Here is a 15,544-nt window from a genome sequence, read left to right as displayed (position 1 = left end):
ACATGCTCGGATGTCTCAGGACTAATCTCATATACAGCATACCAGACAAGTTTGATGGCTCATATACTCCAGGCCTATCCACATATTTTCATTGGCATAAACAGGTTGCACCAGCTTATCCATCGCATGTAGCCCAAAAACGTTTACTAAATGAAAAATCATTGCAGTAAATCTATTTGAACGTGACACATCTACACGGCTCAAAAGATAATCCAAGCAGAAAAGGAGAAAAAAAATGGACACTACAGTTTCTCATCCTTTTCTTGGTATCCTCTCAATCCACTACGGAGGGGAATCTCAGACCTATGAAAGAGGTTTCATCTTCCCGTTGAGGTAAAACCGTTTGCATAGCTTCTCTAGGGTTGCAACTGAATGCTGCATCGTATTCAGTTTGGTATCCATGAACATCCTCTGCAAAATAAAATAAAAGATTCAGAGAAGATGGCTTATTATATTATAAATTGTAGATTGCATAACATTCCTAAGCAATACCTCATAATCATCACCATATTTCGAAATTAATTGACCAACGTAAACTCGTTGCATTTTGGTCAATGGCTGCAACGGCATAACTTTTCCATCTCTTCGCTTCTTCCCAAGAGCTGATTTCAAATCTAGCGTAGCCAGGGAAAACAAAAAATATGCATTGGATTAGAAAAGCTCGGCATAGCATAAAGGGCCACACATAACTATAATCAGAAAGATAACTGAAAAAACCGAATGTAACACAAGGTAAACATTTCTCTTCTGAATAACATGGTCTTTCATCGGAGACCGTTTGAAAGAAAAAACGAATAGAAAATGACCAACGAAGATAGGATTTGAACTAGCAGAAAGTAAATTGAATAGGGATACGGGCAAGACTAATGATGAAGCGTTTTCGCCTCTAAACGATAATCATCATAAGACCTCCCCTTTCTTATCTTCATAACCCCAATACTACTTCTCAGCAATTACAAGCGTCCCTCCAAATTAAGAAATAATATATCCCAAGGACGTATTCGGCTTTTCAATTCAAAGATCAAACCACGTAATCGATAGTGCGGATTGTGGAACGCAAAATTAACGAACGTTACATTATTTTTGGTACAGGTAAATGATACGAAAATGCCGAAATCATCAACCCAACTATATTTCGGATCCCAACAGCGACGACAGGTGTCTCGGTCTTAACCATATTGAATTAATTAACAATGCAACACTCAAACATAAAAGAAGATTGAGCTGCTATACTTGCACCACGTGATTTAACTGCAGACCGCGCTATTAAACATACGCAGATCAACTGGAAAAGGCAATTTCTATCTTTCATGATCTCTTGTCCCACCTGACTACCAGTATGAGAAAATTGGGGAACACCCAGAAGTTGGAAACCACGGAGGCTTGTGATAGTAGCCCAATTATTTAACCTGTCCTATTCCGTAAGAAGAGATCATACGAACAGAAAAGGGAAGTAGAATCATAGCATAGAAGTGCAAGAGTAACAGAGAAAAGAATTGTCTCTTCGGAGACATCCGATGACAGAGATAAGAATTGAACACCTAGCCAAACAAATCTGAACATAAATCTAACAGGACACCATAACTACGTGAACCTCGCCCAACCTCAAAAAAGAAAAAAGAGAAGGATGAATGAAGACATGATTCTATCACTTGATTGTTACAATCAGCCACAACGAGATGAACAAAACCAAATTCAAACCCCTCATTTTGCAGTTAGCTTTCAATCATGAAATACTTCGTAAATAAGAGAACAGAAAAGAACCAAGATAATTACAAGGGATCGAAAAAGTACCATCTTCTTCCAGATCACTTCCACTGTCGTCCCCAGCAAATTGTGGGTTCCCCATCGTCGAATCGCCCGCATCACCATCTTCCACATTCTTCTCCAACGGAACTTGCAATGCGCGGCTCTCAACGATATGGTTCGTCCGCGCTCGAACGCCAAGAAAGTTTGGATTCGACACGACCCCGAACGACCGATAATTCGTCAAAACGGAACCTGAATCGTCCCATTCTCCGCTAGACAGATCGGAAAATGGTAAACACCAACGTAAGCAATTTTCATAAACCACACTTTACAAGAGACAGAAAAAAAATACCCATCAACAAAAGAAGCCCTGCTAACAGGAAACGGTCGATCAAGCATAATAGAAAGCGAAAGAAAGAATCAAAGAGAAAGAGAGAGAAAGAAAGGAACCTTGCATCTGTGACGGAGCAGAGCTTTGGCGGGATGGAGAAGGCAGGCTTGAAGATGTTGGGCTTCTTCTTCGGTAGACCAACGCGCACTTTCGGCCTAGACTTCTGATATTTCCTCCTCGATCGAGCCATCTCTCTTCCTCTCCCTCTCTCGCTAGGGTTTTCCTCCCCAACCTTTTGCGGGGGTTTTGGGGTTAGCTTCCAAGTCACCAAAATACCCTTACTTAAACGGAGTAGATTTGGCGGACCTAAACAATTTCAACAAGATCCATTTACAACTCTGACATCAGATTCAGATCCAAAATAAAAAAATAGTTAGGACTTGCTCACAGCAGATGTAGCACAGATTATCCAGCATGTTATTGTTGTCCCATAAGGATTATGTTTATCTAGTAAGAGTGACTCACCAAAGTTATGGAGTTCATGAATGATGCAGGTTTAAATTAAGCATGCCAATTGCCAAGACTTGCATCGAATGTAGTACAACAAAAAATGAGCCCAAATTCATAGGAGATCCGATTTGTTAGGCAAGTATTCTGAAATATTCTCTCTTTTGTCCCAAGAACTTGCAAAAGCTTGCACTCTTTAGGGATTTGGTAATAATAATACTAATGTGAGATTCTATGAATATGTGCTAATCTTTTGAACAAATTTATGGAACACTAGGACACATGGTTTCATTGTATCTGACTTAATCTTTATAAAGATTCATAAACCCTATATTAGTGTTCATATTGCCAATGTTCTACTGATGATTTTTCCTCAAAACTTACAAGATCGTTACTGCTATTTCTTTTACCTACTAAGTTTTTGTTACTGCTATTTCTTATACCTACTAAGTTTTAATGGAGCGTTGATCTAGCTTGGAACTCAGTATTTGGAGTCTGGACTCAACAATCAGGAGCTTGGAAATTAGTATAGTTTAATCGGAGTTCAAAAATAAGTCGGACCAACCATTGGATTTAGATTCGTGAGAGCCTTATGAAATTTCATTTGATACTATCGGACTCGGACCCTCTTTGCGATTCTAAAAGGTTGTGAAAGTTGGGGGGTACTTTCGGTAATCGGGTTCGCAATTTTTTACTTCTCCTTCTTCCCCCCAACGCCTTCCTTGGAAGGGGTTTTAGGAAAAACCCTTCCCCCTTTCCCCGAGAGAAGGAAGAAAGAGTGAGAGAGAGAGAGAGAGAGAGAGAGAGAGAGAGATCTATTTTCGTTTTCGTTTGTCAATCATGGCGATTAAGAATTTCCACTGCGAATGATGAGGTTTGTTATGTTTATTGCTGCAGTAACCCGTTCTTCCTCTCTCTTTCCGTTTCGTCTGCCCTTTGGCTTTTCCCTCTTTAATGTCAAGAGTCCTCTTCGTAGTTCCCATTAAAACGAGATCTTTCTCTTCGTATTCTGGTAAAAATCAACAAAAGGCCCTTCACGCCATCGTGAAGGATGCCGTGAGAATCCTTATAACTAGAGAACAATGGGAGACGCCCCTTCAAGATCGGTTTTCGCAGGAGGAAGAGGACTTGGTCTTGGTCGCCATCCCTCTTGTTATCGATAGAATTCATAGTCCTGAGTTGGGTTTGAGCTTTTTGGAATGGGTTTCGAGGGGGAGGCCGGATTCGAGATCATATTCCGCGATTCTGAGACTATTGGCGCGGTCGAACCGGTTCCAGGATGTAGATGCTTTGATTCCAAAGATGATGGAAAGGCGGGTACTTCCTGCGGCAGATGTGTTGAACTTCTTGATAGTTGCTTCTTCTAATGCGCGTTTACCTGACAAGGCTCTAGAGTTCTTTGCTCTATCGAAGAAGCTGGGTTACTTCCCTAGGGTTGTCTCGTGTAATTCATTGCTCAATGCCCTTGTTAATGGTGGGAAGATAGGAGCTGCCCATGATTTGTATTTGGAATTGCTGAAAAGGGGAGACGGCTCAGCCGACAACTACAGCACGTGTATAATTGTCAAAGGTTTGTGCAAGATGGGGAAGGTCGAAGAAGGTAGAAAGATTATTAGGGACAGGTGGGGAGGGCTTTGTGTTCCAAATGTTGTCTTTTATAATATTCTCATCGATGGTTACTGCAGAAAAGGGGAGATTCGACATGCTATTGAGCTCCTAGAGGAGATGAAGATGAAGGGGTTTTTGCCAACAGTTGTAAGTTATGGTCCTATCATCAATGGGTTGTGCTTGAAGGGCAATTTTAAGGCAGTGGAGAAGCATTTGGCTGATATGAGAAACAGGGGTGTGACGATTAATGCATTCATATACAATAATCTTATTAATGGTTTGTGCAAACATGGCAATATGAACGAAGCGATGAAGGTTTTCAGGAGTATGGAAGAAAATGACGTGATTCCTGATATTGTAACTTACAATGCTCTCGTATCTGGTTTCTGCAAGGAGGGAAAGGTTAAAGAAGCAGTCGATCTCATGAAAATGTTGTTTGATCAGAACTTGGTTCCTAATAAGTTTACATATACTTCTCTAATTCATGTGCATTGTAAAGTCGGGGAAGTTTCTCTAGCATTAGATTTATTTATTGAAATGCTTAAGAAAGGACATCATCCTGATATAATGACCTATGGTGCTCTTGTCCATGGCCTTGTCATTGCTGGTGAAGTTCGTGATGCATTAGCAGTCCGTGATAAGATGATTGAGCGGGGAATGGTGCCTGATGCAAATATTTACAACAGTCTTATAAGTGGTGTTTGCAAGAAAGGAATGCTTGCAACTGCAAAGAAGTTGCTCTCCGAAATGCTCGATCAAAAAATTCTTCCTGATAGTTATGTATATGTTACATTGGTTGATGGATACATCAGAAATAATGATCTTAATGGAGCAGTCTGCCTCTTTAAGTTTATGATAGGGAAGGGAATAAAACCTGGGCTTATTGGCTACAACGCCATGGTAAAAGGCTACTGTAAATTTGGCATGATGAAGGATGCAGTCCTATGCGTTGATGAAATGGTAAAACAAAAAATATCTCCTGATGAGTTTACCTTTACAACTCTTATAGATGGCTATGCCAAAAAGAATGATATGGTTGAAGCCCAGAAGATTTTTGATAATATGTTCAATCGGAAGTTGACACCGAATGTCGTAACCTATACAACACTTATTCATGGTTTCTGTCAGATACAAGGACTAGACAGGGCTGAATGCTTGCTCAAAGAGATGAAATCTCATGGTTTAGTACCTAACGTCATTACCTACAGCACACTTATTCAAGGTTGCTGCAGACATGGTGAGCTTGAGAAAGCTTCTCTGTTTTTTGAAGAGATGCTGCAGGAAAACTGCATTCCTAATGATACAACATACCACTACTTGATCAACGGTCTCACAAACGCCAGCTTGAATGCTGAAACTATTATACAAAATGGCAAAAAAGAGCATGAGGAAAGCGTGCTTGTGCATTTTCACAAAAGGTTGATAGCTGACAGTTGGGAACCCAAATCTGCTGCTTACAATGCCGTTATCATCTGTCTTTGCAACCAGAAAAAACTTGAATTGGCTTGTCAATTCATGGACAAGATGGCTGGTAAAGGGTGGTCGCCAGATTCTGTTACCTATTCTTTTCTTTTGCATGGTCTGTGGATGAGAGGAAGATTGACTGAGTGGAAGGACATTTCACCATGTAATTTTGATAGTCACCAAATAAATTTTGCTCTAAAGTATTCAATGCTGGTTGATCAGTACTTGTTTAGAGGAGTAACTTCTGAAGTTTCTTATCTTCTGCAATCTCTGTCTGAGGAATGCTTACGTAAGTCAACAGCCAAATGAGAAGAAATTGCTTCAGGCCTGTTTTTGGTTAGCATCCAGGAGCTCTGGCCATCTGGCAACTATGCCAAGGTGCACTTCAACCTTTTTGGCTGCTGGGTTGGAGTAGTACCCCTCATCGCCTCCGTTGGAGAAATAGCTGTGGGTGCTTTATTATGTCACTAGTTGATACTTTTACTTTTTTAAGTTAAATAGGATTATGTATCTTGTGTGCATATACGCTTCTTTGCATTTTCAAAATGCTGGTTAGCATGCAAGTTTATTACCTTTTCCTCTTTTTCCTGAATTATGTTACATGATTCAACAAAGGGGGATTAGTTAATCTCATGGAAGTTCAACTCAGTTAATTGTTATCCATGCAGGAGAGATCCATGTAGCAGACTCTTCCGTCTAATTCAGCACAAATTTTGTATATTCCTGCTGCCGGACAGGCTTTCAGCAACGTAACTGTGAAGGCGAAGAAATGAGAGGTAAACCCAAAAGGAGTCAAAACTTGAGGAAGGCATGAATTTATGCCATCATCAGATATTCATTTTCAGCTTCATTGACCTGTTGCTTGTCAGAGCTAATTGTATTGCCGTGGCCCCTATGTTGAATGGCACTGTTAGCGGAAGATGATGACTGGGAAACTTCACATCTACGCCCTGTTTGGTTTGGTTGGAGGGAAAGGGAGGGATTGAACAATCCCTGTTTGGTTGACTAATTAGAAATGAGGGAAAGGGAGTAGTCTTTCAAACGTCACACGCTTATAATGTCGAGGACATAGAGGTACTTTATCCCGAGACCAAGAAGCGATGGAGACAACGCATCCTGTCATATAGCTTTTCGTGCTGCAACTAACGACAGTAAGGTAATTGCTGATAGTTTCTTTGATGGTGCAGTCAACAGTATCAAAAAGATCTGATTTTGTAGCTGAAGTTGATTCGCTGGCAAATTTCTGCAATACTGTTGTTGTTGGTTAGTACGTAACCATTCAACTGCTCGATTGTAGATGAGGATGTGCCAAATCTTCTGCATTTCCTCCAGAAACTCCACATTTATTATGTGATAAAGGATTAAGCATATTTTTTTTTATATACCATCAAAAAGGAGTTGCACATTATTTAGAAATTGATGCGGTAACTTTTGCAATTTAGCATTTGAAATGTGTCACTGAATAAGTTTGATGTTCAGCTAGATCCATCTCATACCGTAGGGTCTCCAGAGATTCTGCAGAGATTGTCTGTACAATTTATGCCTGCTTGGTCGGCAAAATTACATAAGACAAAAGCATGTCATATGTATCATGTTACACAGTTGGAGCACCACTGCACAAATTGGATAGGGCCCCAAATGTTGCCGTGGTTGTTATATACAAAAAGGTCTTTTATTGTTCCAATTCCATTTTTAAAATACTAGATTTTCTCCTCGCCGCACTTGGTTGATCTGATTCGCAATGTCGGTACTTTGAGCTGCGAAGGGTGAATAACGAGATCTACGAAGATGTAAAATGGGGCCAATAGATATGTTTAAATTCTGTGGCATGATTTTGAGAAAACATTAAATATCTTGAACAAAAAAATAGTAAAGAGACATTTCCCTTGGAAGTAAAAGTCTTACGCAACAAGCACGGCCTCAGACAGTTCTCACGAATATCACGCCATGCAGAATAAGAAAAAATTGCCATTTCCCTTGGGGAAAATTTCTGCCGTGCACAAGCTGAAGTACAATAAAAAAACAAGAGTAGCTCAAACACATAGGCATTCCATGACCTCTCACCGATGCTGAAGATTTGACTTCAATATCCAACATCGCATTACAAAACAATCTGCTGGAGCTTGAAACGATCTCCATCACATAAAAAACTACGAAAGAAAAACTAGCAGCTGAGCGAGCTCATCCAGCAGCAACTAATGTACATAACTTGCATGATCCCTATTCGTCAGCAACCACAATTCACCTGCTATACCCATCTGACAACCGTTGATCAATCAAATCCCATCGAAACAGCTCTGATATTCATATAGAAGCGATCTTCCTTCTGGGCATCGGATAGGTAAGATTAACAAAATTAATACAAGAATCAATCTGCTCTCAGATAAAGAATCTCCTTGGCCGTTCTCCTCCTGAAATAGGGCATGTCCTCCTGCAAGAACACCGTTCAAAAGCAAAAGAGATTGGACGTTTCACTAGGCTAATTAATGAAAGGTCATTAACATTGGAATAAAACATGGATTACTTGGGGAAATGCACAAAGATACATAAAGAATCTATAGGTCATAATGAATCAGGACAACTCGCTCCACTTCAATTTTTCGATTTAAAAAGATCAAACAAGGCAAAAGAGACCAAAATTGCAATATGTCAGATTAGTTGAAGCCAGCAACCATGCTGATAGATTGATATGAGCTGACATGTACCCATTTTTTGTGAACTAAAATACCGTAAAAGGTAAAAAAATGAAAATTTTCCACATCATATCTTGTACCTGGCTGAAAGAGAGCTCGAGGCCTCGGCTATAGAAATCAGCATACTTGATCATGAACACGCCACAGTCCCATCTGTACATAAATTTGTTAGAGAAATCCTCTTTAACCTAATTTTTGACAACCCTCTCTCTCTCATATGCAAACAGGTCAACTAAAGGCCTACTCAAATGGTGGAGGTTAGAGAGACCTTTTGTTCTGACCATACTCTCCCCATTCAAACATGAAGGGAGGAGTCTTCGGACACTACCAAAATACAAAGAAAATGAATGGATTCCCCCTTTCTTTTGCACCTCTCCGTGAAAGAGACACAAAAGGAGCTCATGTGGCGATACGACACAGGACCTTCATAGATTTTCATCAGTGTAGGTACAGCACTCAAAATAGTGAACCTTAGGCCACCAACCACCCAGTTCTCCACAGTAAACTTGGACATATTTAGAAACCATGCATCCCAAAGGATGCACGTTTCTCTGGTCCCTGGATGTAAAATCCATTCCCAGGTCCAACAGATCCAAATGCACTTGAAAAAGCTCTATAGCTTGTTATATCTGCCAGACCTGAGCCACACCCTCACATCAAGAACCCCTGCACCAGCACCTAAAGTGTTAAAGACCATAGAGCCTCACCCGTTCTGCTGTTCAGGTAGGTCAACCACAAATTCCTTCTCCCATGATGTAAAGTCCATGACCTTATCAGTCTTATCCTTAACTTCGTCCGAAAGGTACCTGGCCTGAACACATGAAGAGAAAAATGCATCAGACAGAAATTTTTGCTTCAAGAAATTGGAATGTGTAAGTCATCATAAGAAAGCCTACCAATACTTTCAGAACCTGGGAATCCCTGCCTCCAAGTGAATCAAGATACTGAAATTTCTTTTCTCTTACATTTATCACGGCAAGACACCAATGTATCTCTTTGTGTATGGGGACAAAGATCTGCAGATGACAAAGGTACTCACAAATGCTTAAAAAAGTAGAAAACCGAAACTCAAGGATAACAAAATTAAAAAAGGGAGAAACAACTTTACTTTGTCACACTCAATAAGGGCGTACCCTATCTTCTTCTGGGTAGTCCACCTTCTGACCGCTTTGAAATCATAACCATTCCCACCAATAAGCTGCCATGTTAAAGGTACCAAAAATGAAATTCCAATCTAGACTCTCAAGTCATCAACATTCCCACACAAGCAACTGTGATTCCAATCAGACATAGTGCCACAACCAGAAATTTCTGACCGAGGGGCAGAGCCTTTAAAAAATATAGCAGCTGAGGGGTACTAACATGTAATAAGAGAATGGCTAAGCAACTGACTATGAGGCACTAATATGTGAGGGCATGTAACCAATTCCCCACACAAGCCCACATGTGCCTCCTCCACCAATCAGGACACTTGCCAGGTATACGCAATAAGGTACCCCAGCCAAACGGAATCATGCTGGCCAAAAGCTTCATGTCTTTCCCACATTAGGGTGTTATAAATTGATTAAGGAACATTATCTCATCATTATACTTCTACATTCTGTTGCTGAAGGTCGTCTCCAGAAAATATTCAAAGTTTTAGCACAATTTTGGAAAAAACCTTCCAGCCACATGATTGACTTGACATCCATGTCCAAAATTACATATATATTAGAGCAACAACTAATTACAACAAGTCGAGCACATCAATAGTAGGGAAAATTGCAAAGATGACTTCCCATTATCCTATGAATGTCTCCTGAAATATCCTGCAATTTCAAAACAACAAAAAATTGAACACCAGATTCTAAAATTTTAGAGTTTGCTATGATCTATTTCAAGTCCCATTTTGCTTTGCCATGTTCAAGATATACAAGCTTTTTCACGAATGCGACTAAAAATTATGAAACTCCTTTTGACATCTAACAGATTTTTATTAAATAATCAATAAAGAAAATTAAGGTTTTAGTTTCTAAATTGTTTTATAACAGTAAGCTCCCGTTTTGTGCAGTAACACAAATATCCTCATAGGTTGAGGCACAGTAGGTAAGAGGACAGGAAGTCCAATTTAAATGGCAGCAATAAGTTCAATAAATATCAAGCATGCTGGACATAAACATGTCTGTGCACCATTTGTGTTTTTGCATGTGAAGGCAGCTGGAAAAGAAAAAAATTTGCATGAGCTATTTGACACCGACCACATTAAAGGAGACTTGGCCATGATTTTGATCCTCTGACACTTTGCTACCCCTGGTTCCATCACACTTTTCTGATCTTACCTGTGTTTTACCTTTTGCCAAGTTATAAACAGAAGACAAGCATTTCAAAGAATTTTTTCTTTCCTGACATCAGTTATTCGATGACATTTTCAACACCTTGTTACACATAAGTTATACGGCACTTTGTTGTCCTTAGGCGCAATTATGTCCTGTCTATACATAAGACAGTGTGAAGCTTTAAGAATCTTCCTCCCACGGCAGTGGATGTGTGATCCCATTATCCAACATAGTTTATAACCTTATATTTCATAAACATTTTGCATCTAATTATGTGTTCAGCAACATTTTTTTTGGTAATCATTTTGCATCTACATTTTTGTGTCTAAAGCCTATAATACAAGCTAAGGGCTAAATAGCTTTTGATGATTTTAGAAAAGCAATAGAAAACAAAGCAATGAACCTTTTGGTAGGAATAAAAGCACTTTAAAACAATAAGCAGTAGTTGCATGTTAAGATAATAATAACCAGTAGATATTAAAAGTTAAAACAATAAAATATGCAATTTAATATGCCCAAACCTTCTTATAAAAAAAAGTATTGAAAAAATGGCATCGCAAGAACTGCTTCGGATTTCTGATCTCTCTTTCTTTCAATAACTCAAGGTATAAATTAATGACCTGCAAGAGCAAAAAAAAAAGTCAGACGATATAGTCTAGGTTCCAAAATGCTAGGTCAAAGTATGTTAGAAGGATAACAGAAATGCTTACCTCGTCATTCAACCATGCACCAGGTAAAAGGCATTGTAAGATGTTCCTAGTGATTTCAATATTGGACCTTTCATGGAAGACCAAGCATTCACGCCTGAATTATTTACAGCATGTCAATCTACATGAAATTTTACCAAATGCACCACATAATTCAGCTCACTAACAAACATGAAATACACTCACCTGTTGGTACCAGTCAAAGCAACTGAAACCTCCACTTCTTCCTCTTCCGTCAGAGGAGCAAAAGGTTTGTGAAATTCATCCTGGATAAAACAAATTACATTCGGTGAATTTACAATCTAGGTACCGAAGGAAAGTTATGGACAGCCAAAAAATTTAAAAAACCAGTGCTAGTTCGACAAAAAATGAAAAGCAGAAGAGCTAAACCTTATACAAGAGACCCCAATTGCAGTCGAACATTTGACAGGATGTTCTAGCAAAGGGATTTCTAGGTAATGCACCCGTAACATTTATCTTTGAGAAAAAAAAAACAATGGCAAGTGTTGGCATTTGTCACATGATCTGATTGTTTTTCACCTAACAACCCCTTTATTGAAAGTTTACTTCTTGTTAAATACTTCTAGGAGTCTGTTAGATTCTTTCTGAAATATTAGAAAGTTGAAATGTGTCTACTTAATTGTTATCTTATTTTTAGTGGACAGAATTTGTAAATTTGTTTACCGCCACCCTAATCTCTTTTAATCTGAGATTAGGGTTACGTGAAGAATAACAAGAAAGTTTTCTCTCTCTGATTGAAACATGGCATCAGAGACAGGTTCGGTGTCGACAGCCAAGTAAGTTCTCCAGCGACTCCCTTCTCCGGCAACTTCTTCCTCCGGCGACTTCCTTCCCCTTTCTTCCTCTTGTCGCCCTACTTAATTGTTATCTTATTTTTAGTGGACTGAATTTGTAAATTTGTTTACCGCCACCCCAATCTCTTCTAATCTTAGATTAAGGTTACGTGAAGAATAACAAGTTTTCTCTCTCTCTGATCACAACACTTCTTTTTGGAAAAGAAGTGTTTCTAGCTTATTAGTCTAAGGAAAGAAAAAAGTGCATAAATCTGAAATAATATCAGACAGATGATCAGCCCAGACAAGACTGCTTATGAACTGCACAAGGCGAAGCAAGGTTTGTCTTTGAGGAACAGCAAGTAGAGTATATCTGGTAGGGAAAACACTGAAAATAGCTTACTTTTTAATAGATGAAGACCAATTAGGCTGAAAATGGCAGCAAACGGATAAATTATTAACTCAAGATAAGACATTATTTTCAAATACACTAGCCAAACGAATAAACAAGAAAATGCTTCCAAGAAAAGAGAGGAAAACGGTTTTTTCCAGTCTAAATCTCTAAGTGATTGAAGTCAAGCACAACAAACATTTCAAATAAACCAACAAATCATCCATTGGTCTTATCAATAGTCTTGAGGGAGGGGTTCTAGAAATTAGCATAAACACAGTAAGTCAACATATTGAACATGGGACAGAAGACAAACAAATCAATAAAATGTGTTTGCCTTCTAAATCATAAACACACCCCCTTGAAGATAGACCATGAGGTTAGTAGTTAATTCCATTCTCTCCAGTACTTTACTTTGTTGGTTTACTTATTTAGGTAGAGGCTTGTGCCATTATTCCAAATGTGAATGAAAATGACTTGGGGAAAGCACTTGATATTTGTCAGAAGGACAGAATCGCAGTGAAGCATCTACTCCTATGCTGTAGTCAAACAATATTCATAATAAAACCTTCTGCAATTATTTTTCATTTGCTTAGAATCTATCCCACGTTATTCCCATTCCTGAAAGTGTTCCTAAAATATTGTCTCAATTACAGAGATCATGATGATTAGGAATTGGGTGTAGGCATCAGAATGGTTGTCAATGACATAATTAGTTTGTTCCAGAAAGGGCACTTGTAGGATTCTTGCCTATTATAAGTTAGATGACGGTGAACATATATAGAAGTTCCAATAGATGCTCTTTGAAACCCTGCATTTGCATATTAAACTATTTGTGTTTGAGTTTGGACAATCTTTCAACAACCCTAAAAATCCATCCTTCTTCAAATGTTCCAGTGGTACATAATAATACGTTCATCAAAAAATGACTATAACAAGAAAAAATTAGTGAGAAAACCCAAAAAATACAAAAGAGAAAAAGAACACAACAAAACTAAATCCAAATCAGACTGAATATAAGATAAGAAGCTTTTACCTTCTTCGCAGGTTTTGTCTGTTTCCTGATGAAGCCCAGAGCAGCAAACTTCGCTTCAGTTACTTTGATTTGATCACCAAGACTGCGAAGTGATGTCTCCCGATTTTTAGCTATAGATTCTTGCAACTCCTTGTATGCTGGTCTCTTCCATCTCTGCTCATGAATACTACTGCTTGCTGCTGGAGTCTTTGCATCTTCAGCCTCACCAATCTGGACTTTCAGAGGAGAAGGTTGAGAATAGTCCTCCAGGTCCACCAAAGAGGTGACAAGTGACTTCTGAGGTGTACCAACAATGGTGTCAGAGAACTCCTCCACCCTGGGGGACCGGACACTAACCATGACGTCAGACAGTCTATGACTTGACTCACCTACACGATCTTCAACCATTCTTCTATATTCTTCAACGTCCAAAGCCTCAGCAGCTGAAACTGGAGCTTCAGTAGCTGAGAGTGGAGTTTCCATAGCTGAGGGAGGAGAAGGCATCTCGTTTAATCTATCAATTGTACTTTTCGAACATTGACCAGACTCATAAATAATAGCTTTGTCTTTTCTAGATGAACTTATGAAATCAAGTGCATCTCTCTTGTATTTGAGTAACCAACTTTCCCGATTCATGTTACCAGAGGTTGCATTGGAAGTCGAATTCGTGACCCCTTCGTCATCTCTGGTCGACCCTTTACCTGTTTTTGTGGTGCTAGTAGATGAATTTGCTTGACCCATGTATTTCAACAATCTTTGCGGACCCTGAACCTCTCGGGGCAATGGAGGCGGTGGTGGCAATTTAGCTAGTCTGGACACAGCCGTATTGGTAACAACTGATGGTTGCAATGCCTGAGCTGCCCGAACAGGCTCTGATACAAGCTGCAGGGTTTGAATTTTTTGCTTCTTCGCAGGCATAAAACGATCCAGGATTTCTATCTCCGAACCGTACGGGCAGAACTCATTTTCCCATTTTCCACCGCACAAAACTAAAGAAGCTTCAAGGACTCTCTTCCTACCATCTGTCAATGCACCCATCCTCAATACGTTCTATGGACACAGAATTCCAAGGTACCTCCCATCTGAAAACTAACAATCAAAATCCCAGCGCTTCGCAAATCAACCGACGACTTGAAGGAAGCGAAAAGACACGTCCAAATTAGGAATACCTGTTTAAAATCCAACAAGAACGATAACATCTAAAAACAGAGGAGAATGGACAACTACAAGGCGCATACAGAAAAACAAGCCAACAAAAAAAGAAAAAAAAAAAAAGACAAGCCTTTCTGAATAATAGGTGAATCACTAAAAAATGCTAAAGGCAAAAAACCAACAACTACAACCTGAAACCCTCAAATAAAAGGAAAACGAGAATTTTAAACAATTCCGGAGAAAGGATGGTGCTCTTACCTCGTCCCCCAAGCGGTAGTCCTCTCAATTCGCACGGAAAGAAACCCTGGAGTCCACGGAAAGAGAAAGGAAAATCCAGGAAAACACCAACTCGGTGAAAATTAACGCACGAGAAAACGCGGAAACGATGAGAAGATCCAGCAAAACCCTGCCTGAATTCCTTCGGCTCGATCAAAGACGCACGAATCATGAGAGAGAACGAATTGAGGCAAAATCAAAAGCAATCGCGGTTGAATCGAGGGTTTCTTCCCGCCCAAAAGCGAAACTGCGAGGCGCCGACGAGACTCGGGCGGGTTTGCCTTCCGAGGACCGACGGAATTGTCTTTTATAGACCGAGCCCAACTGCGATGGACCGCGGTCGTTGCTTGTCCTCTTGGAAAATCTGGATCCACCATTATGGATCGGTTCCTCCAGACTTTTCGACTAGACTCAACCAATACCATTGGGCCGTTTGATTGATTCCCTCATATGTATGTTTGTTTTGAGATCCAAGGCTGACATAAAGCTCCCAACATTTGGGCTCACCGCGTAAACACAAAATTTTACCACTACTTGAAAAG

General features: G+C 39.6%; 3 protein-coding genes across 4 annotated transcripts; 1 reads left to right on the top strand and 2 right to left on the bottom strand.

Annotated features, from left to right (window-relative positions):
• Window positions 1-129: 129 nt before the first annotated feature.
• On the bottom strand, window positions 130-2,400 carry LOC116262419 (nucleolar protein 16). Its single transcript, XM_031641768.2, has 4 exons — window positions 2,200-2,400; window positions 1,795-2,021; window positions 493-614; window positions 130-411 (listed from the first exon to the last, which is right to left on the bottom strand). Exons 1-4 carry the CDS (start codon window positions 2,328-2,330, stop codon window positions 304-306), a joined length of 588 nt encoding a protein of 195 aa, XP_031497628.1. The 5' UTR covers window positions 2,331-2,400; the 3' UTR covers window positions 130-303.
• A 911-nt stretch (window positions 2,401-3,311) lies between these two features.
• On the top strand, window positions 3,312-7,039 carry LOC116263024 (pentatricopeptide repeat-containing protein At1g52620). Its single transcript, XM_031642592.2, has 2 exons — window positions 3,312-6,106; window positions 6,328-7,039. Exon 1 carries the CDS (start codon window positions 3,542-3,544, stop codon window positions 5,966-5,968), a length of 2,427 nt encoding a protein of 808 aa, XP_031498452.1. The 5' UTR covers window positions 3,312-3,541; the 3' UTR covers window positions 5,969-6,106; window positions 6,328-7,039.
• A 575-nt stretch (window positions 7,040-7,614) lies between these two features.
• Window positions 7,615-15,295, bottom strand: LOC116262529 (ubiquitin-like-specific protease 1A). Of its 2 annotated transcripts, XM_031641982.2 has the most exons (10): window positions 14,985-15,294; window positions 13,596-14,743; window positions 11,561-11,640; window positions 11,378-11,471; window positions 11,189-11,287; window positions 9,461-9,550; window positions 9,249-9,368; window positions 9,060-9,163; window positions 8,433-8,505; window positions 7,615-8,090 (listed from the first exon to the last, which is right to left on the bottom strand). In XM_031641982.2, exons 2-10 carry the CDS (start codon window positions 14,610-14,612, stop codon window positions 8,028-8,030), a joined length of 1,740 nt encoding a protein of 579 aa, XP_031497842.1. In that variant the 5' UTR covers window positions 14,613-14,743; window positions 14,985-15,294; the 3' UTR covers window positions 7,615-8,027. The 2 variants fall into 2 exon arrangements, 1 of the variants encoding a protein (XP_031497842.1); XR_004174502.2 differs by lacking the exons at window positions 7,615-8,090; window positions 8,433-8,505 and having other exon boundaries at window positions 9,486-9,550; window positions 14,985-15,295.
• Between the last annotated feature and the right edge of the window lie 249 nt (window positions 15,296-15,544).

This window comes from Nymphaea colorata, chromosome 10, assembly GCF_008831285.2.
Source record: "Nymphaea colorata isolate Beijing-Zhang1983 chromosome 10, ASM883128v2, whole genome shotgun sequence".
In the NCBI taxonomy this organism is placed as follows: Eukaryota; Viridiplantae; Streptophyta; class Magnoliopsida; order Nymphaeales; family Nymphaeaceae; genus Nymphaea; species Nymphaea colorata.
This window is presented reverse-complemented; position numbering and strand designations above follow the sequence as displayed.